The 23,843-nt window shown below is 36.9% G+C and overlaps 1 protein-coding gene across 9 annotated transcripts in view; it reads right to left on the reverse strand.

Annotated features, from left to right (window-relative positions):
• LOC145212533 (rho guanine nucleotide exchange factor 28-like) overlaps nucleotides 1-23,843 on the reverse strand; it is a 70,593-nt gene that overhangs the window by 40,265 nt on the left and 6,485 nt on the right. For 7 of the 9 annotated variants that reach the window (XM_080080687.1, XM_080080689.1, XM_080080688.1 and 4 more), the window contains exons 8-21: nucleotides 22,952-23,248; nucleotides 22,629-22,708; nucleotides 22,417-22,489; nucleotides 20,285-20,388; nucleotides 18,786-18,857; nucleotides 18,291-18,406; nucleotides 17,633-17,678; nucleotides 16,754-16,847; nucleotides 16,139-16,164; nucleotides 15,689-15,752; nucleotides 15,336-15,372; nucleotides 13,491-13,574; nucleotides 12,626-12,785; nucleotides 12,365-12,428 (exon numbers count right to left, since the gene is read on the reverse strand). In XM_080080687.1, coding sequence (XP_079936813.1) covers nucleotides 12,365-12,428; nucleotides 12,626-12,785; nucleotides 13,491-13,574; nucleotides 15,336-15,372; nucleotides 15,689-15,752; nucleotides 16,139-16,164; nucleotides 16,754-16,847; nucleotides 17,633-17,678; nucleotides 18,291-18,406; nucleotides 18,786-18,857; nucleotides 20,285-20,388; nucleotides 22,417-22,489; nucleotides 22,629-22,708; nucleotides 22,952-23,248 — 1,317 coding nt within the window. The remainder of the gene's footprint in view (nucleotides 1-12,364; nucleotides 12,429-12,625; nucleotides 12,786-13,490; nucleotides 13,575-15,335; nucleotides 15,373-15,688; nucleotides 15,753-16,138; nucleotides 16,165-16,753; nucleotides 16,848-17,632; nucleotides 17,679-18,290; nucleotides 18,407-18,785; nucleotides 18,858-20,284; nucleotides 20,389-22,416; nucleotides 22,490-22,628; nucleotides 22,709-22,951; nucleotides 23,249-23,843) is intronic. The other 2 variants (XM_080080690.1, XM_080080691.1) reach the window with 2 other exon arrangements.

The following is a 23,843-nucleotide window of genomic DNA, read 5'->3' on the forward strand; positions in this document are numbered from 1 at the left end:
GATTATAGGAAACATTCCAACAAGCGAACATTAAACCAACACAACCATTAAGAAGAAAGCTAATAACTTAATATAATCTCTTTCATACACAAAAAAACTTCGGACGGTGCAACTAAAACATGAATTGATGCGATCTCATCAATCTTATACGGCCAGTTCATTGCATTCCAAAACAAAACGACTTTACACGACAATACAATGCAGACCAATTATTGATCTTTAGGCAACAAAAACTGGTCAGTTAAGCTAGTTGCTCAGACCCAACCGTTCCTATACAACGCAGTGGTCACTAACATTAGCTCATCTCCAGTCAGCCTGTAGGAAACATAACATATTTTCCCAGTAGACCCTAGTCGTTCCTCATAGGACATACCCTACATGTATACACTGCTTTGAAGTCGACAAGTAGGATGACAGCAACAAGACTACTAGTTACTACTGAAACTAAGAATTGTAAGGGACCTCTGGCGCTCCAGAAGTACCCTGTAATTATTTGGTCGATTATTGGTGAGAAATGGCCACGGAAATTCACTAGCAATTCATGGGTAATTGCAAGTATCAGCAGGATGCCACTGGGACGAAGTTGCAATTTTTGAAAAAAATTGGTCCAAAAATTAATTGTAATCTGAATTCGGCAAATGTTTATGATTGCATACATACTTTCCTACCAGACAAATCCTTTTTAAACTTGGTACATGACTTATTTGAAATACCTGCGCTTCACCTATTTCAACAACACGGAGCATGAAATTTGTTTTGATTTTCAAGACTATAACTCACCAAAATCGTTTTCAAGGAAACTCAAGTGCATACAAACTTGGTTTACCCGAAACACTCACATTCTATAATCAACACGACTAATTTTACCCAAAATGCGCATAAACTAACTAGCTTTCAAAACAGTTAATCATCATTTTATGTCAGAATATAGCTATAACTCAAAAACCAGTTCCAGAAGTGTCTCGAAGTATCTGACGAATCGGTGCATCTGAACCCATCTGTTCGCCTCAGGGTCGTCTATTACGACTGGCACAACGGCTGCTCGAGGCGAGCGCGTAGGCTTATCTTGTAATTGCACAGAAAACCGCATTGAGAGATCAGTAGGGTGCGTTCAGCTAGCATGACCTTTACTGGTGCTCTGCAGTCGCCGCGTAGCACACCGTGTGAAAGAGGTGAACGCCACGAAATAATTACATATTACACACTGCCCTACCATGCAATATTTTTTATGATCGACACTGGTAAGGTATAAAGGCTTTTAGGTGTGCCCTTAAGTTAAAACTAGGCTTCAAAATAATTTTTGTGAAGTAAAGTTCGGTGAACAACTCTATTGCATTCAAAATATCCCAGGAAACTCAACTTAAAATCTGCTCTAAACGCTACATACTGCTTTAACTTGATACAAATGCGTTGAGTTAAGCCGTTGTTTATTGCCATTATTATCTGAACCTATGTTAAATTTGCCATAAAGCTCGTTGAAAGAACGCTTCAGGCGTTTCGCAAACCAAGGAATTAGCACCAATGACGCGCAAAATTGTTGTTATTTGAATCATAACGACTGCTGGCATTAACACATAAACGCGGATTATTTATTGGCTTCGAAGACTTGTAAGCAGTAAACTCACTGTCCACATCACAAAACCAGATTGTTAAACATTTGCTGATACAATTTTAAACTGTATAACTTGCTTTCAGCAAGCTTTATCGTTTTTAACGGATTTTTATTGTATTTCCTCACTACTAAGCAATTCCATATTTCTTACATTGAAAATAGATCGGCGCCTTGTTTGCACGGGACGCAAATATCGTAACATACGACGACAAACGCGTCCCCCGTGCGTCAAACGCGTGGTTTCCGGGTGTAGCTTTTGAAACAAAACAAAAAAATAACTGTTTTTAGAAATAAATGCTGATCAAATTGTCGATTGCGCATCAATGAAGCTTCCTGACTCGGTACGTGAGAGAACCGCGTCATAGTGGGCAGGTTTTTTGCCGACCATATACATTTTCTTGCGATAATTTCTCACGTTTAGACCACTAATTCCTGATGTTGGGTGCACGCTAATCTCAAACTACCCTCCACCGTTATTGCTCTTATATGATAGAAACGTTATTGTACTAATTACTGTTGGAAACGCCTGTTTCACTTGAACTGTTTTACATCTACATAAAAACATAGCTTGTTTGCATGTAAAAATTGAGATCAAAAAGCTCCTGTTCTAATTGGGGCTCGGTACGTAAAAAGTCAAAACCACCAACCTGGCAAAGCAATAAAAATACGCCCTGAAACGGTTTGGATAGATCAATTACAAAACGAACAACCTTTTTATCTATTTAAATAACTTCGGTTTACAAGAATATAGCTCAGTAATAAACTGTACACATACAATACATTATTTACTAAACAATTATTTCAACCCCATTCTAAAAATTTGACGTTCTTTACGACAAATACATGCAGGTACAACTGACATAATCAAAACTTACATAATCAAATTCTGTAGAATTGACAAAACATACAGGAGCAGACTGTTAACAGCAAGAGTTAAAACATTGAGAGTGCCATTTAGAAAACATTCTATTGTGAAGTTTCGACAGTCTTATGTTTCGGAATTTCACATGACGTAAGACATTTTATATAAGGATCAGAATGCTGATTGACTGTTGGCGCTTTTTCGAAGCCTTGTTATTTTTTGTCATTGATAATAAAAACGTGAGTTGAATGAATGGCAGACCTAGTGGTGACAGGCGCTACGCTGTGTTCTATAGTGAAGTTCCTCGAATCGCGGTTAGAATTGCATTGGAAGTGGAAATGGAATTAAAGTGACCCTAGGAAAGACTGTCAAAACCCAAAGCGGTAGCCAGGTTCAATGTTTGGCAATAACACGCGTTTATTTAAAAGCTGTTTATCAAATGACTTTACGTCGGTAAGTAACAACCAGTTTTATTATTCTATAAGCGAAGCAAACAATATGAATCAACTTGAATGATGTCCCTCATTTCTGCATCTCTTAATGCAAACCAAACAATACAATACTGAGAAAAGAATGTTTGACCTGTTTCTACGGATTTTGACACTCCAATAGTGTAGCGGTGTCCCTACTACCATCAACCAAACACAACAAAACAACCAAATACTGAGGTCAACTGACATAACCGCTTGTTCCTGAACATTGCGCCAATAGCTGCACTGATAATGACTTGTGAGTGGCGCCAAGTCCCCGCTTGTCAACCATTGACTCGTTGACCTAAGGCGGTGCATTCTGACATAATACAACTTGGAAAATTGCCTGTTCGTTGGGAAACGATCTGCGAAATAATGTTGCATGTGCGATCACACTGCATTTCTGCAAAACGTGGGTTGTTTTGCAGACATTTGATGAAATAGATTACATGTATTGAGCAATGATTTATAACTGTTTCTTAACAGAACTTGATTTACAATATACGGAAACAAAAAAAACTTAAATCACTGATGATGGCATTAGCATCCGTAAAGTTTGAGAACAAAAACTCGCTTTTTACGTTTATTGAGGTCACCATATTTCTCATGAGAAAATGTATGCTGCAGTAAGCTTGTTTATCAACATTTTAAATGATTACACAAGATTTTTCAAACAAGGATAACAATTGGCAGTGTTGTGGTTAACATACATACAAATGGAAACTGATGACGCAACGCCATGGGTTAACGAGTTCGTTCCATTGGAGTTTTATTATCTGAAGCGCAACGTTAGATGCGTAAAAACGTTTTCAAACTCATCAAAAACTCATAGTCATGATTTACATTCCTTTTTGTGTATTTTTACGAATTTTTATTTAGTATCTATAAAGTTATAAAGAGAGTAACGAAACGAGATAAACAGTTTCATTTCAGCTGCTTACGGTCCTGGTCACATTATCACATGTTAAAAACATGCATTTTTAAAACAACCTGTGGCTAAAAAGTACAAATTTCTAACCTATCCTCTGCTAAACTGATAAAAAATGGCTATAAAAAGTCATACATCCAAACGTAAATCCATAACACGAACCAAACAGCAAACCGTAGCGTTACAAGCAAACGTTTCCGGTCGAAAGATGTCCAAATGGATAATGCGCTGCTCGTAACACAAACACAGCGAAAAATGCTGCCAATCATAGCGTCTCAATGTACTGGTTTCGTCGAGCGCTGACGTCACCCGAAACGGTCCCTTGTGACCTCGGAAGACGTTTCCCAACCGCTGTAGCGAGGCTTGCTGTCTTGACGCGCATGAACTACTTCAGTGTTTAGTGGTACATACAAAGCCAGGTGTACTGTGTAATGAAACCAACTCTTATTTAGCAGCATTACAAATGCATTTCATTTAGTACAACGTTCCAATGTTTACCAAGTTACATGAGTAGTTCGAAAGCTTCTTAAAACTGCCTTTCAATTACAATGCTTCCCCTTTTTACAGATTTTCTTCGATAGCCAATATACAGCAAGAAAGCCTAACAAGCGCTACTGATTATAACTGGCTATTTTTAACTTCGCTTTGGTAAGCAACAACAAATGACATACACACTCGTTTTAACTTGGTAACATAACCACCTTTACATTCTGGTAAATCGGAAACTTGTATCTGCAAACGTGCACACATTTTTACAAGAATCCGCTGTTTATATCTTGGCTGGGCCTAAAACCGCTCAGTCTAATACAGCACATCAGTCATTAGCATACAGGCCACAAGCTTTTTCCTATTGAACACATCGATAACCAGCTCGCTGCATCCTATTGCTTTGTTTCGCGCAGCGCAGCTAAAGGGCTACAACAAGGCAACACTACAAAACTGCCAATTTGCCCACATCCCTTGCATACCACAATATTATAATGTCTAACAGTCCATCAGAACTGATATTATAACATCGTATTTAGAGGTAAAATAGTATTCTTTGACTGAATGTTAATTATAGTTTGAGAATGACTACTGTTGTATCACAAAACGATTCAAATTTTTCCAATATGTTATCATTACAAATCATTCATACACAATGCAAAACAGTACACGTAAATTTACCTCAAACCAAGTAAGTCAACGTAAATTGGTTTTAACAGTGTTAAAATTAAACTTAACTTGCTTAACTACTATGCCGAACTGTACTTACAAAGGCGAGTGTGTGTGGCTACGGTTTGCTTTCGTGTTGGCGAGCGTGTCGAGCAACAAAAGAGCTTCAAGGGTGGTCACGGGCTATCAAAAGTGAATACTAAGCACTAAAGAGTTTTTGTGGCGGTCCGGAAACGACAACAAATTGACTTTAAGTACAGGGATGTACTGTTTCATATACGAGTACCAACTTTTGAGAGTAAATTTCTTTTAAAAGTAAAAATTAAGTCAACATCACTGTTTTTCAGTCTTTCTTAATTTTTGAACGTTAAAATTAGCATTTGTAGACTTAGTAAAAAGGTATGAAGACATTATACAGCTGAAAGTATTTTCCTCAAGTGGCCACTAAACTTTTCCTTAAAACTTTTATTTTACCCCAAACCTATCTTTTTAAAAACACGACTACAAGTGCGGCTTGTCACGCAATCTTTAACTGAAGTTTAAAAGATTCAATTTCTTTAATCCACATTTTAACAAAAGTACACTGTTGTGCAACTACAAACGCCTCTCCCTAACCGAATAATCTCGCTGTCGCTGAGGAAATGATTTTCTGCCAGACAAAATCTCGTCACATATTGACCGAATCTATTAAATTAGCCTAACAAAAACGTAATTATAATTACAATTACAGAATACTGTTGACAGCATTTGCAGCCCGGAATTAACGGAGAAGCTACACACAAGGAATTACACAACCTTATACGGAAACACAGCAAAAGCGCCAGCAATTGTTTGCTGCGTGCGAGACGATTTACCAAGCAAGACCAGCGTTTAGCCACTTGATAAAGAAACTTAAGCTATTTTTAGTGGTAGTTTTTGACGGTAGGTTCAAGTCTTAACTTGGCTAACTGTTGAGTGGGATGAACCTATTATACCGATTCGCTAGCGAGTGAAGGGCGTGATAAAGAAGTTAATTAGCGGTTAAGGGGTTCAGATTTCCAAGAATAAAGCTGTTTATTCGAAATTGCTTTTGTTGACCACGGTAATAACAATAGCGATCGATCCTTCAAACGTCGATAATAGTATACACACACAATAATTGGTTTTGTAGTTTTCATGTTAAGATAATTTGTGTTAATTAGTTGGCTGCATTGAAATTTTCACAATCTACATTTTAGTCAAGTAAAACAGAGGTATAACCAAACGTAAAAAGGTCTCTTTACCAAACAACTTACGTAATGTACCCATCGATTATTTATTAAATCACGCTCCTGAAAAACTTAATAGCCATTGGCAAGAGTACCAGAATAGCCCGGTAACCGATAAGTGAGAATATCACCATCAACGAAATCGCACAACAGTATACGGAAGCATGACAAATGTAAAAATAAAACACTTTCGACACACAAGTAAGAGGGGCTATTTTTAAGTACTGCGCTTTGCTACTATTTCGCTTTTCTAAACAGTTTTAAGCAGACAAAATACTTAATCTTCTTTAACTGTGCGTTTGCTTACTTAAATTTTGTACGATCAACCACGGTCCGACATACATATGTTTTAAAGACACACCTTGATTCGTTGTTGGTGACACATGAAGCGAAAAACATTCCGAAGTCCGACAACACGAAGGTATACACACAAACGCCTGGTTTGTGAAAACTTTTCATTAGTGCAACTAATCCATCGATAATCGCTTAAACAATGGCAACTCCAAATAAAGCAGAGTTGCATCAATTAAGGGGTTGCGGTACACATTTTTTTTTCTTCATTTCAGTTCATTGCCTCACCATGTATTGGTAATTGTCTATATAGTGCAATGAACCTATTTTATGGAACTATCCCTCAACCACCTAATTGTTAATTATTTCCGAACAGCAAACATACTTAAAAATGTGCTTAAGAAGCCATTTTGGGTTCATAATTGTGCAAATTATCCTCGAAACATCATGTGAAACTTTCAACTAGTGCGAACTAGTCACTGGATCAAATCGTTTGAATACAAATTTAGACAACTCTAATCAATCAAGCACGCCCCAGGCATACGGCAAAACCAAACTGATGTAGATAACTGGACAAAAATCAATCGGAACTCTCTCGGTCAAACAATATTGCTTAGTGAAGACACAGATATACTCCACTGGCTGTATCTCACAATAGCGTGAAGCGGCTAGCAAGTTTTAGCAGCTGCGCACGACAAATGATTTCCTCGCTTGCGTTATGCTGGGCCTAGCCAGCGGAAAACAATACTTCGGGGATGGACGAGCGACCTCAACACGGCGGGAACCGCAACTGCCCACAATAAATCAGCGATCCGGCCATTGTGAAGCGCTAATAAAGTATGGTCCAGTGGCTTGGAAGTGCACAGTACACTGGTAGCCTATGTTGTGTATTGATATGAGGAAGTATGCAACTATATAGTGGATGGGAATTGACTGCATAGGTACCTTAAACGCAGTTCAGTTGTTAAAACATTTTTATGCTTTCGAGGCATCGTGTTTTAACGAAAATGTAGACTACAAACAGGGAAAAAACTGTAGTCATTTAGTGGTGTTTGCACAACCTGGCCTCGTGCAAAAGGAAACGACATAACCTATCGTGCCATGTGTTCGTTGTTTAACCAAGCGTCCCGCACCTTAATATAATATACACTATACATGATTATCGAGGAAACGACAATGGGGCAACGCATGGCACTCTGAACGCACAACCAATGTTTGAAAATCACATCCAAAAATGTAAACACAAATCAAACTCTTTCATGAATTGCCCAAAACCACAAGAGCAAAACTAACACTTAACCTGAATTTCTTTAAATTTGAAACCTCATTTTCTTTTATTCATTCTGTCAACAAACGTACATGATATATTCACCGCACCTTGAAACCGAAAAAAGTCTGCTATCCTAACCAGCCTATCACGTATCCCAGCTAAATCACATTACCAGCTAAATCAAGCACACCTCAGGCAAACGAAAAAAAATACGCAACAACAACGTCATTAACCAAACACCAAAAAAACACCACAGCACTGAAATAGCGGTGTGCGTCAATCGTAGATGTAGCATATGTTCGCCTTGGGGGCTGCAATACAGTGATATTAGGCCTTCAAAGGTCCGACGACAACGCTGTGTAGTTTTTGTGCGTGCCTTGTCGTTTGTTTAGTTTACACTAGCTGTGAAAGGTGTGTCTGATCAAGGAATTACGTCCACTATAGTTCACGCACTTATCGTACATGTTTGAGGGTTTGATATTGCGTTTCTTACCAGTTATAGTTTAGATTTAAGCAGGGTTGGTAATTGGGCATGGAGTAAAATTTATGCCAATTTTTTTTCAGTTCAAACGTCCGCTGTCAACTATTTAATAACGTTTCTCGAAATGCTGTTTTAAAATAAATATATTTCAAGTCAAAATGCATGTTATGTATATGGTTACTTTATCCTTACCCAAAATAGAAATGTTTGCCCTAACCCGTTACACTATGACATCATGGAAAATGCGATTGTAAGGGGTATATTTTTACCGAAAAAAACGTGGAACATTCCTTTGAAATCATCTTAGGGCAGGGGTTCTTAACCAGGGGTGCGTGTACCCCTTGGGGGTACGAAGCATCAAAGCAGGGGGTACGACATGCAGTGTGAAATTATATGCTATTTAGGCATGTTTGTGAACAATGCGTGTTAAGTTACTATGTTATAAATCTTTGACGTGTGCTGTAAATATTGTTCAACTTACAAGACTGTTTTAATACATGCATTCAACATGTAAGATATAAATACAGTGAGTTTAATTCCTATTATTACAATTTTATTTACTTCCGTCGACCATTGTAGAGAGGGGTACGAGATACTTTTATGAAAGCTCTGAGGGTACGAGCTCTAAAAAGGTTAAGAAACACTGTCTTAGGGCGACCAACGCAACGCCAATTACAGTATAGCCAAAATAGAGCATATTTACCGCTGTAAATAGTTTAATCGATAACCAATATAAGATCTTTGGAATATTGACAAATACTTTACCACAGGCACTGGACACCGTAACTTGTTGTCACACGATATCACTAACAAGTTTTACAAAAGATGTATTTATCAAGCTTATGTTTTGGTAGTTGCATGCAGAAGCTTTGTGAGATGTAAAGCTGATCAATTAAAAATTAAATTCCCGCCAAAAACAGGACCTAAAAATTTAGAGCTTTGAGTAAATTTAAGTGATGAATATGCGATACTTGATAGAAAAGGAAATTACCTTGATTAGGAAGTGCGCCAAATTAACTAAATATTGATAAAACTTACTTAAGCTATACAATAGTAGTTGAAAATGGTAAGGTTGTATATTTTCAATAACATTTCCATGACAAAACCTTGCCGTGTCTAAATTAACCTTGACCTTGTGCAATTTACGTAATAGTTCAGTAACTGTAGAATGCTCTCAAACAAAACGTTTACATAAATGCCTTCCAAAAGAGTCCAACACACAACAGAACAGGAAAAACGTAAACGCTTAAACATAGTATGGTGGACATAAAAAGACAAGCCACTATCGTTTAAATTCAATTCGACGAAGTATCCCGTTTGCCATTTATATATTAGCCAAATAAATCGCTACCATTGTGTTGAAACTAATGACCTACTGGTGTCACCACTTCCACAATTATATTCCTACATTGAACCGGTAAAATACTGGTAAACATAGGACACAACGCAAAATCGAATTTGCTGTTACGTCATTCATTGCATCCAAACGTGTGACGCATAAATCCCCGACCTCTGGAGCTAATTTGACGTTTATTAGCAATTATTGTGCAGCTCAGCGCGGAAATTTCACAATTTGTGCATTTAACCTAACGGAAAAATGTCCTTACCTGTCACCGACTGCAGGAACACGTCAGCAAGAAGCGTTTGTCGATAAAATCGTCGCGGACAAAAACGATAAAAAGTGGTTGCCATCTAAAACAAATCTAGACAAATATACTGCGGTTGAAAAGGCAAAAGTGAAAACCTTTTGTTAAGGCGGACAGCTCAACGCAACCTCAAAAACACGTATCCTTCAAAAAAGTTGCACATTACACAACTTGGTACACCGCTTTAGCATGCAGTGCTTAACCATAAAATCCCTATAGCATTATCTTAACCCTAAAATGAACCACTGCATTGTGTGCCGTGTTTAAACTGTTACCAGCATCCATTATACTTAAACGCACAAATAATGTCAAGGCCAGCTTGAAGGGCAGGCTTGTGCCTTTTGTTTCCTGAGGAATAACTACAGTCAGCAATGTCAAACACCCCAAGGTATAACAACCTTTCGCTACCCCTTCGTACGTGCAGGCTTGAGCTATAAGATGGACAACGCGCAAACCAAAACTAACAACAAAAAACAGACACTAAATGTATAGTGATTACTGAATATGTTTTATTTGCTAAACCACATTTTAAACGGAACTAGCTATCCGTTAATAACGCTTATCCACATTTTAGAAAATGTCAACCAAAAAGGAACAATCCATCAGGGGGGCAATTTTCGCTTCACACATTGAAATACAAACAGTCTTCCTATGGTAAACAACAACCTAATGTCTGACATATGTGCATATTGCTTAAGGCCAACATCAATTCTTATCAGACAAAAGACAAACAGGTTAGACGCGACAAGCCCTTCTGGTGATCCGCATCATATTGTGTATTACCTCGTTATATGAGGAAAACGGCTGACACGGTTTGTTGACTTGTGTTCGTGTACAAGGTGTGCTGTCGGGGCGGGTGTTGAACATTACAGGCTACATTGTTTGTGGCGGGAGTGTACACTGAATTAAGATTACTTGCCAAGAATGAGAATGCAAATATAATGAAAGAGTATAAAGGACTTGAACAGGTTAACATGCCACATTACCGTATTGGACGACTGAAAAGTTAAAAATAAAGAAACCGATAATAAAACAACACGTTTAAACATGCAGTATTGAGGGGCATGCCTCCTGTAACAATAAAGTTATAATAAGTCTGTTTTATTAGAGCTTAATACGACACTGGTGTTTCTTTAATGAAAGTGTATATAAAAGGGGGTTACTGCCAAACTTTAGCAGTGTCCTCATATCACTGATGGTGGCATCAGTGTTTGGCGCAATGCTTGAACAGTAAAGCATGCCGCTTTTTACGTCGGGCTGTTATATTCCTCTATTACTATTACTTTTCAACACAAATGTTCTTTTCTCCTTTTCTTTAGTCAGGGGTATCCACTATCAAAACTTTAACACTAGTTCAAAAGTACCCACGAAACTAACTTAACACGCGATCAGGGAACAAGGGAAGGGTGTGAATCATCAAATGCGGTTTTAAGATTCCAGTGGGATATCCCGAAGGTGCGTTCACGCGGCTGTAAAGATTGTTTACACGTCAATGTGTCGCAACAACACAATGTACCTTGAAATCCTGTGTGATTTTAAACTGGTTGAAAAGATACTAAACGTGTTGCGCATATACCACACGAAATTTCAAAGATGTTTTAGAAATGTGTGTAAAAATATTCTTGCAAAAAAAGACAACCCTGCCAATATCAAACAATATTAAAGTTAAATTTTGGTTGTCATCCACTGCCATGCATAACATATTCAACGCAACCCTTTTTAAACTAAAAGCATTTAAACCACGTGCATCAAGCGAAAATTCTGACCTGAAAAGTTAGTCACCATAGATCAAGGTAAATAGAAAGCCATCAGTCAGTCTTCCGTACCCACGCGCATGGGGTTATTTAAACCACAAACCATTGTTGCTAAAAATAGAAACTGCAGACAATAGGGGTCGACACTGGGTTGTATCAGATAACGAACAATGGTAGGTGGAATTTGCGTTTGTGGAGAACAAGCAGTCAGAAAAAGATCTTCGGCGTTGCTTTAGACACGTTTTTTTCAAAGAAAACTTATTCTTTGAAATACAAGATGCTCCTTTTTATGAGAATGTGAACCTTGAAGCCTGACTCAACATCATTGTAATCAGACCAACAGACAACAAACCTTTTTTTGTAGGAGCATGGAACTCCAAACCAGCGTTCAACCTTACGGTTTTAGAAGGTTGCTCATTATAAAGTTTAAAGAAATTGCGTAACAGTAAACATTACCGACTCGCAATAAGGTTAAGAGAAGATCATCAAGCAGCAAAAGAAAATATCAGATTTGGTTTCACAGTCAAAATAGTGAAATCAAGTGTCCCTTGCGACAAAAAGTTTGCTCATAAATAACAGAGCCAGCAACGAAGTGCATAGATCAACATATAAAAATATCCTTGAAAAAGTGAAAAGAAACACACGTACCGTCTTCCTCCTGAAGTGAGTGTCCATTTCCGTACCTCAATTCCGCCAAACTTTTAGCTTTTGCCTAAAAAGTATAATTTTGGTAAACAATTGGTGATAAAAATTCCTCTTACATATTTGATAGTGATTTACGGAACATTTAACTGATTTTAATAACGTCGGGATAGACTGAGGTTAGATAAATTATCCAAAAACCTTTAGTTCGACATATAATGTATATTAAATTTTCATTTGAAGATACATAATGTGCAGAATCCTTACTTTTTTGTCAGGTCTCACTCCTCGAGCGCTGCTTCGCATTCGTTCCAGGAAGCTCAATTTGCGGGTGACCAACTTCTTGGCATGACCCAACTCGGGTTTGGGAGGTACTGGGGGAGGTAACGGGGCTGTGGTGGGGCGTTTGTCCCCAAAATTGCTGGGACTAACAATAGAACAGAACTTCGTCGTTAGAGTGTTATTTTAAAAGCTAGAATAGTGATTTTAAGTTTTTACGTTGCATGCTTGGATGGCTAAAGCCTCATGCCATTTTTTTAATTAAAAATAGATGAATTTATGAACGTGATGTAAAATGGTCTTACAATAACGGAAAAGATATAGTAGAGATCGTTGATTTAACATAGCACATACACCACAGTAACATCCACGTGACTTAAAACTGTGCACTAAACTCTAGGACCTGTCATGTCGTTCAACGCAACTTACCGTATTTAAAACCAAAAAAAAAAATCAAATTAACAGAACACAGACTGAAAACTTTGACAAGTCTGAAGTCGTCCACCGTTTTATTAGACATATATATTTCACCTAAGTAATACTTGCATACGATTTTTAGCGCTGTTTTGTTTTTAGATACTGACGATGCCTATTACTTAGGTGAAATATATATGTCTAATAAAACGGTGGACGACTTCAGACTTGTCAAAGTTTTCAGTCTGTTATTACATGCGACTGTTGTCTCCATCTGTCGTACTGAGTCTCTGGTGACTCGTGATTTATAATATACTACACACAGTTTATAACAGAACACAACAAGGAAACTAAAAAATCATGCAAAAAGTAAAACAGCAATCATGCGTGCAAAATTGCTTAGCCATGCGTGACGGTCAAGGATGCGCACGTGACTCACTCTGCGAGAAACTCGGTGAGTGAGAGCTGTGCGGATGACGTATTCGCCTCACTGCTGCCGTCTGGCGGATCACCACTTGTTAAGCTAAAGCGGCAAAACATGCATGGAATTGAATAATCAGTGCGTTAATTGAACTACCCGAAATGTTAGACTCAATCAAAAGAAATGATGCGTATGACAGCATGACGTGTATATGATTGAATGAATCAAAACGTCATAAGATATAAAGACTGCTGATGAAAATGACTGAACTTTTGTTATTAGAATTAACTAGGCATGGTTTTATAAGATGTATTTAACATTGAGTTGATCACGTGACATATCAGGAGCCTCTTGGTTACGTAACCACCACTAGAAATTACATTTGGTAGGCTAACCTAGACCAAATCGAATTTTGGCTGTTCGTTTTTTGTCGATGTGGTTTAGTGTCAATCATTTTGGCTCACAACATATTTGGAATTGGTTGGATTTGTAGCTAATAATTGATTACACGAAATAAAAACACGAATTTTTTACAAAATCTTTTGAATTAATTTTAATCAATTCAAGAGCAGGGATTCATCAACTGTCAGTTAGTTAAATAGTGTATGATTTATTGGTGAAATAATGATGGATAATAATTTTAAGAACGAAATTTGTGAGCAAAACATCGATGTTCGTTTTGTGTTGCATGGTGCACGTTGACGTCAATGCAGTTGGAAATTTGATTGATCACATGCTGGTGATGTTAATGTGCAAAGGTTGCGGTCGGCGCCATAATTGTAACACCAATTTCAAAAATTTAGGTAGCCGACCACAAACTTGACGTTTTATGTGCTAGTTAAATCAATGTTAATCACATCGGGCCAACAACGCCCGAATCCCCGCGGATGACTACAAATTTCGCCGGGGTTAATTAATTTAAAATCTAAAGGGGTGTGAGCTTACAAGGGCTGGCTGTTGATTCGACGCTGCAGTGCCAGCAACGACTCTCGGTGATCGCTGTGTGAAAAAGAATTACTGCAAATGCCGGTTCAGTTTTTTTTTCAATACTTCTGTTTTGAATAATTTGCAAACCTTTCTTTAAGGGAATATTAGCATGGGCATAAATAGAAGCTTGATTTAAACCAAACTTGCCAGTGAGCTTGTTTATAATGTCAAATGAGTACGAACCAGGCTTTATACCAAAGCTTGTTATTACGTATGTACTAAAATGTATGCACTACAAACAAGCGTTGTGCAAAGTTTGTAATCAATATTGGGTTTAATAGTTAAAGGTCGTAACGTTGAGAAAATCAACTAACGTAAGAACTAACATCAGACAAAGTTTACTAAACACCGATAGGTGGCGCAAAGAGCTCTGGGAAATATTTAAAAGGGAAGTCCTGTAAAATGCTAACGATAAGGGAGATTAGGGTCAGGGTTAGGTTTTTCTAGTATAGCATTAAAAATTATGAACACTCGTATCCCTGTTTAATTGCTAGTTTATATAACAGTGCTCTTTACGCCACCTGTCGACTTATTGCAAACTTTGTCGAATGTGAGCTCTTATGTTAGCTGCTCTAATGTTGCGTTAGGTTTTAAAAGTGCAGCGATCAAAATGTGAACAATGAGGAATTACAGAGAATTTAAACAGAGATAAACGGACATTGCACATGTGATACCAAAGAAGTGAAATTGTTGTTAGGTATCATTGCGGCGATTTGGGACAAAGAAGCAACGCGTTGCTAAGATACAGCCAGGGTTAGTGATAAGACAGACAAACTTCTAACCCAATGACAGAATGTAACACACCCAATGCCTTTTTTGGTTAAGTAGAAAACGACTATAGCACAAGAAGTTTGAAAAATCTAATATATCACCCACCTTGGTATCACGCCTTCGCTGATGGTCGATCTTCGGTCTGGGAAATAAATATTTGGGATTAGTAGTCTGCGATTGAGTAAAATTTTGATCATTTAAGATTTTTGTAAACTTTTTTGCCATGCGTAGAAGCGACACCGTACTACAAATTCTATGTTTTTTTCACGTAAGCTATACTGATACACAAAAATACTGGCCACAATCAACCAATTATTATAGTATTTACAGACAGGAAATCATATTTTCTCTCTAGTACGCAAACCATTTTTCTCACGTTAACTTCACCCATACAAAAAATGGTTTCCAAAATCGAAGCATACCAAAATCATTTTTTGACACGTAAGTGAAATGTTTACCTTGTTCCGAGTTTTTCTGGTCAGCAAACTGGCTGCTCAGACTTTTCGACCTTCGTCCATCCACCTAAAATGTCAAGGGTTACGCGAATAGGTATTAAGTTCAAACAACATTTTGCACATGCCTCATGCGTTAATTAGAAAGAATTTTTTAGTTGGTAGAGAAAATTATTTGTGTTTTGCGAGAATTAGATGCTGTTCATAGAGGATTAGATGCTGTTCATTTTTTGGGAGATGAAAACGTACATATTTTACAATGTAGTAAATGCGCCAATATTGTTGTGTCTGTCTCAAAACTTGGTTTGTTACAGTATTCATGTGAATAGAAAAGTCCACGAGATTTAAGCTTTTCTTTAGATCACTATTGCATCTCAAGTCTCAACACTACTGTTACAAATACAGCATGCAGGATTATCCTCACAAATTAGAAGCAAATCAATTAATGATACTCACGATGTTAGGTCTCACCTCTTCTGTGCCTAGAAGTGCATAAAACCTAAATGTTACTTAAGATCCAAATGTATAAAATTCACGCAAGTTGCTTTAAATTATGATCGACAGTACTTATTTTATCTGGGACAAACGAAAATAAACATAGGATTTTGGGAAAATAAAGGTAGCGACTAGGGTTCAGGTCCAGTAAAATTCTCAAAACACACATAAGAAATAAATTACTCAAGAGCAAAGATTAAATACCCAAACACATTTCTTACCCCTAGGATCTGTAAAGAAAACATACGTTTAAGGGTTGTGTTATATGCAAAATTGAAAAAAAATACACAGCACAGCACAAGAAATCGCGTTTGCCCTGTGTGACCAATGAATCAGAAACCTTTTCTTTTTTGCTTAGCGGCATCTAACTACATTAATAAACAAAATTAACAGAAAGTTATAAAAAACGGAAATATGCTTAAATGAGATGTAAAGTTGCCCCATTGCATAACTCTAAAAGTCTAAAACATGGAATAAATAAATAAAGAACTTTTAGCGGAACACTTTCATTACGTTTTCAACAAAACACCAAGAAAAGTTTGCTAGTCTTGTGGTACTTGAGGATTAACACGTTACCTTGTGTTCCTGCGTTTGGTGCAACAACAGAAAACAGAGCCATGTTGTGACGTTCCAAACGTCGCACCACTGTGGGTGATTTCGACTCTTCGCCCTAAAAAGTAACACAAATGTTGCATTTTACACCTTTATGTCCACTTAACCATATGCTTTGTATTTTGGAAAAAAATTAATGGCAGTATGAAACCGTGCTTGTAGTGAAGTAGTTCGTTTATTTCACGAAGTAATAAAAAAACATTTGTCTATTGCGGTACATGCGTTTTACCAGATATTTAACATATTATCACAACCAATAAGCCTTGGACCAGATTAGAACACATCAGTAATGGAAACATATATGTTTGCACACTCTCCCATAAAATTGTACCTCAAAACAGAATTTTCGAACCAACCCTCAACAAATCACATTAAAACGATGGGTAAAGTATGGTCACAGCCAAATGCAAGTGTTTGTAACGCTAACCATGTGGTAAACAACAAATGTCCCTCAACGTACGGGCACGACGGTAACCAAATTATTATATTTGTTATGTAAAACCTTTTGTGCTACCCTCGTATTACAAGTAATTTTACATTATTTTCCAATGTATAAAACTATTTATAGTTGGTAAACACGTTAATGAGAATTACAAGGCTAGTGGCATTTTTAAAAACACTGCTTTTATTTTTTGTTTCACAGCAGGTCAAACAAAGTCAAGTTTTTATTTGGAAGTAGGAAAATCGGTACGTAACTTTCACTTTCGTTTGAATGGTGTGAAACGATACAGTAAAAAAATCGGTTCAAGAAGGGACAGAGGAATGGAATGTAGGTGACAGATGGGGTAAATAAGGTTGACATTTAATAGCGACATTCCGCCAAAGCATCAAATTAGTCGTTACCTGTTGTATATCACCCACTGCTTCATCTTCTTGTTGAAAACTCAACCTGGAAGAAGGAAAGGCGTTGTTATTCTATTTTCAGTGTTTAAGTAATGCTAAAACCAGGATAAACTGTTCTCGATAAACCTTCGTTGACATGTTTGTGCATGGTTAACGATCGAGCTTCTCGCAGTCAACTGTGACAAAGTTTGTTAGACTACCAGTACATCGGAACAACAAAAACATACTGTTACAAAAATGATTTCATGAAACGTTATACAAGGATCTGTTCGTAAGTTTAATGAAAAAATGACGGCCTAAATAGACGTAAAATGTGTAATGCTTTATTCTAATTTCATTATGAAGGAAATTTGCTAAAACATCGCTAAATATACTGGAATTGGTTAAAGAAAATTAAAATTGAAGATCGCCCTTCTTGCAACAAACGTAACTGCGCAAAACATAAGGGATGTAGTGAAACTGAACAAGTAAACCAATAAATTGAAACTATAATAACACAACGCGTCTAAACTATAATAACACAAAGAAATACGAGAAATTCAGAACAAACAATTAGCATCACGTGTTCACATAAAGACCTGATTTGCATTCAAGTCGGCTGCAAACAAAAAGATACCGATTACCTACTTTAAAACACACGTGACTTTAATAAACTTACGGGCGTTGCTGAACTGCTGGGGTTACTTCGTCATCAAGACTCTCAGCCGAATGCCAGCTATGACGTCGTAATGACGTAGGCGACCTGTCTGCGTCATCGAAGGGTGCTGAATTGCTCTGTTATCGAAGCAAACAAATATGATACAATCTAGTCGCACAGGTAAAAAACTCTAATTTTACAAACAAACAAACTGAAACTGTGGTTAACCTGGGAGAAATACTACAAACAGGCAATTGCAGGCCAATGGGGGAGTTGACCAAGGTCTGTAGTTATAGAGTGAACATTTATTAACACAAAACATTTCAAAGGTATTTCGCAATAAACGAATTACCCACATTTTTCACCTTCTAATATTTTTGGCAATTTTATTTATGACAGAAGATATAATTACCAAAGTTGGTAATGTAGTAGGGTTGCTTTGGTAACTTTTATTACTTTATAGTGAAAGAAGGCCTACTTTTCGAATGGCATTTATACCATAAGAGGAGTACTTACTGTTTGATCAGCTGACTCAGTGTAGGGCATGTTTCTTCCCTGTGACTGTTCAGCAATCCTTGTCGCAATTATCTGCAGATACGGAAATACAATTTATGTAAATAAGTTGTGTAAACATCCAACAAACAAGCAATGATGATGTCATACATGATAAAATCACGACAGGTTTACCTACTTACATAGAAGGTTTAATCAGGGGTGGGGAACCTTTTCGTTTATAAAGGCCACCAAACAGTTTATCGACACTCGTTTAGGCCGCATAAACTATTTCCCAGGCAAAAGACAGTGGTGTTCAAACTTTTTGACTTTACAGAATGGTCATTTTGCTATTCCCTCGTAGAGTTGTAGGACTTACGGTCCAAGCTAAAATTTCTTATTACATTTCCACCTTAACTACAACATTCAGTATTTATTTAACCTAGAAACTCGCTTGTTTACAAATATCAATGATCTAAGAGCAACTTGTGACATCACAGACGAGTTTAAGATATTCGACTATGCGCAAACAATTGTTCTTTTGCAACACAATTAAGATTGTAGAACCTTGGTCCTTCGTAGTCATGTGTACAACTACGGGACCATTTGGCTCTAGTTTGAAAACCGCTACCCTAGAACTGATCAAATAGTAATGCGGAATAAAGATAAAAAAATACGTTTCTGTCTATTTTCAGCGCCTGGTGCAGTTCCTAATATCAAAATCCTAAAAGGTATTTTGACATCGAAGGCCGCACTTAGTGCCCTGAAAGGCGGCATGCGGCCTTTAGGCCGCAGGTTCCCCACCCCTGGTTTAGATTCTAAACCGAATAGGGAACACCAACAGATATTCAACAAATTACAAAAATGAGGTTTGTTAACTTGGACTGCAAAAAAATCATTGATAAACAAATATACACAAGACACGGACTTGAATAACAGCTTTAATAAAAAGCAAATTGCCAGCGACGTAGAGTAAAACGTATTCATTTTTTAATAACTCGAATAAAAGAGCACCAGACCAACGAAAAATCGGAGGTATGTAGGCATCTTCAGACTAACCCTATGCATAGGGTCAACTTCACCGAACCAGAAATATTGGACGCAACATCGGATCGGATTCGTTTGTTTATTCTGGAGTCGCTTCTTATCCAGCAACATGCACCGGGGCTGAACGTGGACACAACTTCGATGCCCCTGCGGCTTTTTAACACCTAATTATCACTGGTTTTATCGTTATCTCCATTTTGTCGGCAACCTTTTATCAGCGTGACGCAGTTGATTAAACTTTTCTCCTTACTTTTTCTGTATATAAACGCGCTTGTTTTCACTTGTGCATTACATTTTTACACTGTTTTAATAAAAAATGAATACGTTTTACTCTACGTCGCTGGCAATTTGCTTTTTATTAAAACAAATATACGTTTCAGCATTATCTAAATTCCTGTTGTTCGACAGCTATGTTATAATGCAAAACTGTTGTCAGGAAAACTTGGGTGAAATTTACTGAGTTGATGATGGTTTACCTGTGCTTCTAAATGCTCTGCATCTATTCCAGCTGGTAGGGCTTGTCTGTTACGTGGCATAACAGGAGTTGAAGGACTTTCATAACTGTCATTGAAGGTGTTTTCTGCAAACAAACAAAATGAGTTGTATAAGAACATTAAACAACTACCCATCCACTATACAGCAACATATATTTACATGCTTTTGTTAATTTTACAAGTTATTTGACATTTTATTAACAACAACTGGCTTCCAGACTAGTTTCAAACTACTGCATAGAAAGAAAATTAGTTTGTTTTAATAAATTCCCCTTATACCCCTACTTACTTAAGGTAATGTGCAAGCAGCCCAAATAAAACTGAACTGAAGACATGCTTCTGTAAAGCGCATAAATATATATACCGTGGAATTTCTCACTAGGTTGATATTGTCTTTTTGTGAGTTAAACATAACCACAAAAATCACTGTTTGCCAATACCACTATATATTGAACACAAATGCTTCTTGGTAAAATTTGGCACAATGACGGAAAAACAGAAAACTCTTTCTGAACAAAAAATCCACAAAACAGCTACATTTTAAATACTCATTAGTGCAAAATTCAATTGGCCTTCCCTGCAGGGGAGATCTTAATATTAGTTGCCCCACAGCATGGCAGTATTGTCTATGAAGCTTTACTTAGCCCACAGAAAGAAGGCTGGGCAGTGAGGTGGGCTCTTCAGGCCAGGTTGAAGAGACAGAGTTATCGCCAGATTAGGTATACAAGAGGTTTTTTGGTTGGCAGTGCTGGCTTCATTTTGTTAACGTTTTTCAGAAATATCTAGGTTTATAGTTTTGCAATTTTTGATTTCTTTCAGTTTTGCAAGTTTATATAGATGTAGGACATACTTATTCACATACCAATTTAACTAAAGAAATCAGACAAAATGAAAAGTATAACCAAAACATGTGCCTGCTTTTTTGAACATTTTTAAGCTGAAATAACCTCACAAAACAAATGCCAAATAAAAGAGTAGTAACACTATGTACGTTGAACCAATTCGGACGGTGCTTTAAAAGGCATAGTCAAAAATAAAAGTGCTTTTATACACTTCTAACATTGCATGTGATTGATAGAGTCGTATTATTCATTATTCATCAAATTTTGGTAAAACATCTCAATGGGTTGTGTACATGGGTTATACAACCAAATAACTTCATCGTTTACATGCGTTTGGATTGGCTCCACATTAAAAACTTGTTTAGCATGGTTAACTGTACTAGTAATGTATAACGAACAGTAAGTTACCGAAATAGTTCGTAGCGACACAAAAGCTTCAAATTGTCGATGCTAATTTTATCTCCAATGACCATTTACAACTTACACTATTTACCATGAAACCAATTTAGATTTTACTTTTAACTAACATAGTAAAGCCAGTCAGAGACAAAGAAATCAGTGTAAATGACCTGAAGTGAAAGGACAAAGGAACTTAGTGGGTGGATGGGGGGAAAGGGCAGCCACTGACATGACCACAAAGCGGAACACACTAAGTGGGACTTTTCTCATGACGCCCTTCTACCACGATACAAGTGGGGCATGTGAATAATTGATATCGGGTTGCTAACTTAACTGCGACTCCAACAAAATGGATTTAGGAACACATCAGGCTTTACATAAAGTTTCACAGATTTTAACAAAAGCATAGCTAAAATTATACAGTTGTTCTCTGAAATAGTTTGATGCAACCATTGTATAATATATAATATGTTTTACGATTTCGTATCACACAACTTTGTACAGATTGCTAAGACAGTTTGCATAAATTGGTTCTTAGTTTGTCAACATTCCATTAATCTCTACATGCTTGTGAAATCACTTACTCCTTACCACATGTGCAACTTTTAACTGAATAAAATTTAGGCGGAAAAAATTGAAACATCAATATCCAATGTACATGTACACAAGACATGGTCTTTAAAAGTAGCCAAACTTGAAACAAAATTCAATGAAGAATAAAACATAGACATTTTAATACTCAGACATATATTTAACTACATACATTTAATAGTGTTTTGTAAAACGTCTGCGTAAAAAAATATCCACATTTCTATCTACATCATTGATAATTCAGTTTTTTAATGAATACGATAGCAGCAAAAAAATACACACCTGACAAATAAGATAAGTCTTGTGCAAGATCTGGACATGATGTGGAGAGCCTTGCACTTTCACCACCTCCAGTCTGATAAAAGATTTTTAGTTTATTAAGTTATTTTTGAAAGCATATTCTTTCTAACCAAACCAACAAAGGTTTTTCGACAAAAAAGTGCATGTTAGATTGTAGACATACAGAATCTTTATTAACTAGAATAAATTTTCACCTCTCGTATTCTTTCCAGGTCTTTGTGTCGAAGAAAATGGATTCCATCACTTATTTCTTTCAAGTGACTTATGTTGTCAGCTGTTATCAAAGGTTGAAAATTAACACACTTTGAATTTGATTTAAAATTCTCCAAACATATCTAAATCAGCTCATTAAAATCTATTTTTAATTTATTCAAAGTTAAACCAGTGGTTTCTACGAACTACATAGTAATCCCAACTTCAACACACAGTGATGCTGCTTTTTACAAGCAAAAATTTTAAGTTTTCTGTGGCTATTATTCCCAACACAATACAAGCATCATCCTACAAAAAAACTTACTTAAAAACTCTCCTTTGTCCCTGTCTGCAGAATTAGATGAATTCTTGTTTCTATTCGGATACTCCCTTAACTGTGCATCATTTCTATAATCCACTGTGTTATAGTCAGGTGAGTATGCTGCACCAGGTAAATTGTACACCTCATCCCCTGTATAATCCTCATTGTAATATTGTCCACCAGAACCGGGCACAGACGACAGGATACTATCGTCCATGGCCTCGTCCCAAACAGCACTTGTGTCAGGTAGTTGGAAGGCCGAGGGTGGTGCGGTTTTAACCAAGGCCTCAAATTCAATATCTGTGATAAATAATGTATGAGCTATTGATGGGACACGAAATGAAGTTTTTCACCACTTGTAATTTAATTTCCGACTGGGCAGCATGTCAAAACCCAAGCTCTTGTACCACAAAGTATTGGATAATACAATTAGGTGTTACATAACCACGTTTCTTTTTTCACCCTTACACTGTTTAACTATAAACCATTCCAAAAACAAACTAGAAGGGTGGCTTAGCACATATTGCCCTTGCACATACACTATACCCTATTTTAAAAGATTAATACACTTCCTTTACATATTTTATACTGGGTCCCATATCATCCACTGTCTTTTATAACCTTGGTTGTTTCTGCAAGCAAAAACTCATGGGTCCCCACACATGCAAAGTTGTAGATAATGCATTTCAATAGATAACAATGAGTAAGTTTGGTATTGTGAAGACAAACACAGTGATTGGTACTGTGCATATTTAAATATGCTATATGGGGTACAAACTATTTAAATTAAAAAACTCTCTTTAGGGGGCTAGCAGGATAACTAATGGAGGTTCAACACACACAAACTTAAAAGAAGAAAATCACAATGACTCAATCAATAGTCCTGCAAAATTTC

This window comes from Phallusia mammillata, chromosome 2 (genome assembly GCF_965637545.1).
Source record: "Phallusia mammillata chromosome 2, kaPhaMamm4.hap1.1, whole genome shotgun sequence".
Classification (NCBI taxonomy): Eukaryota; Metazoa; Chordata; class Ascidiacea; order Phlebobranchia; family Ascidiidae; genus Phallusia; species Phallusia mammillata.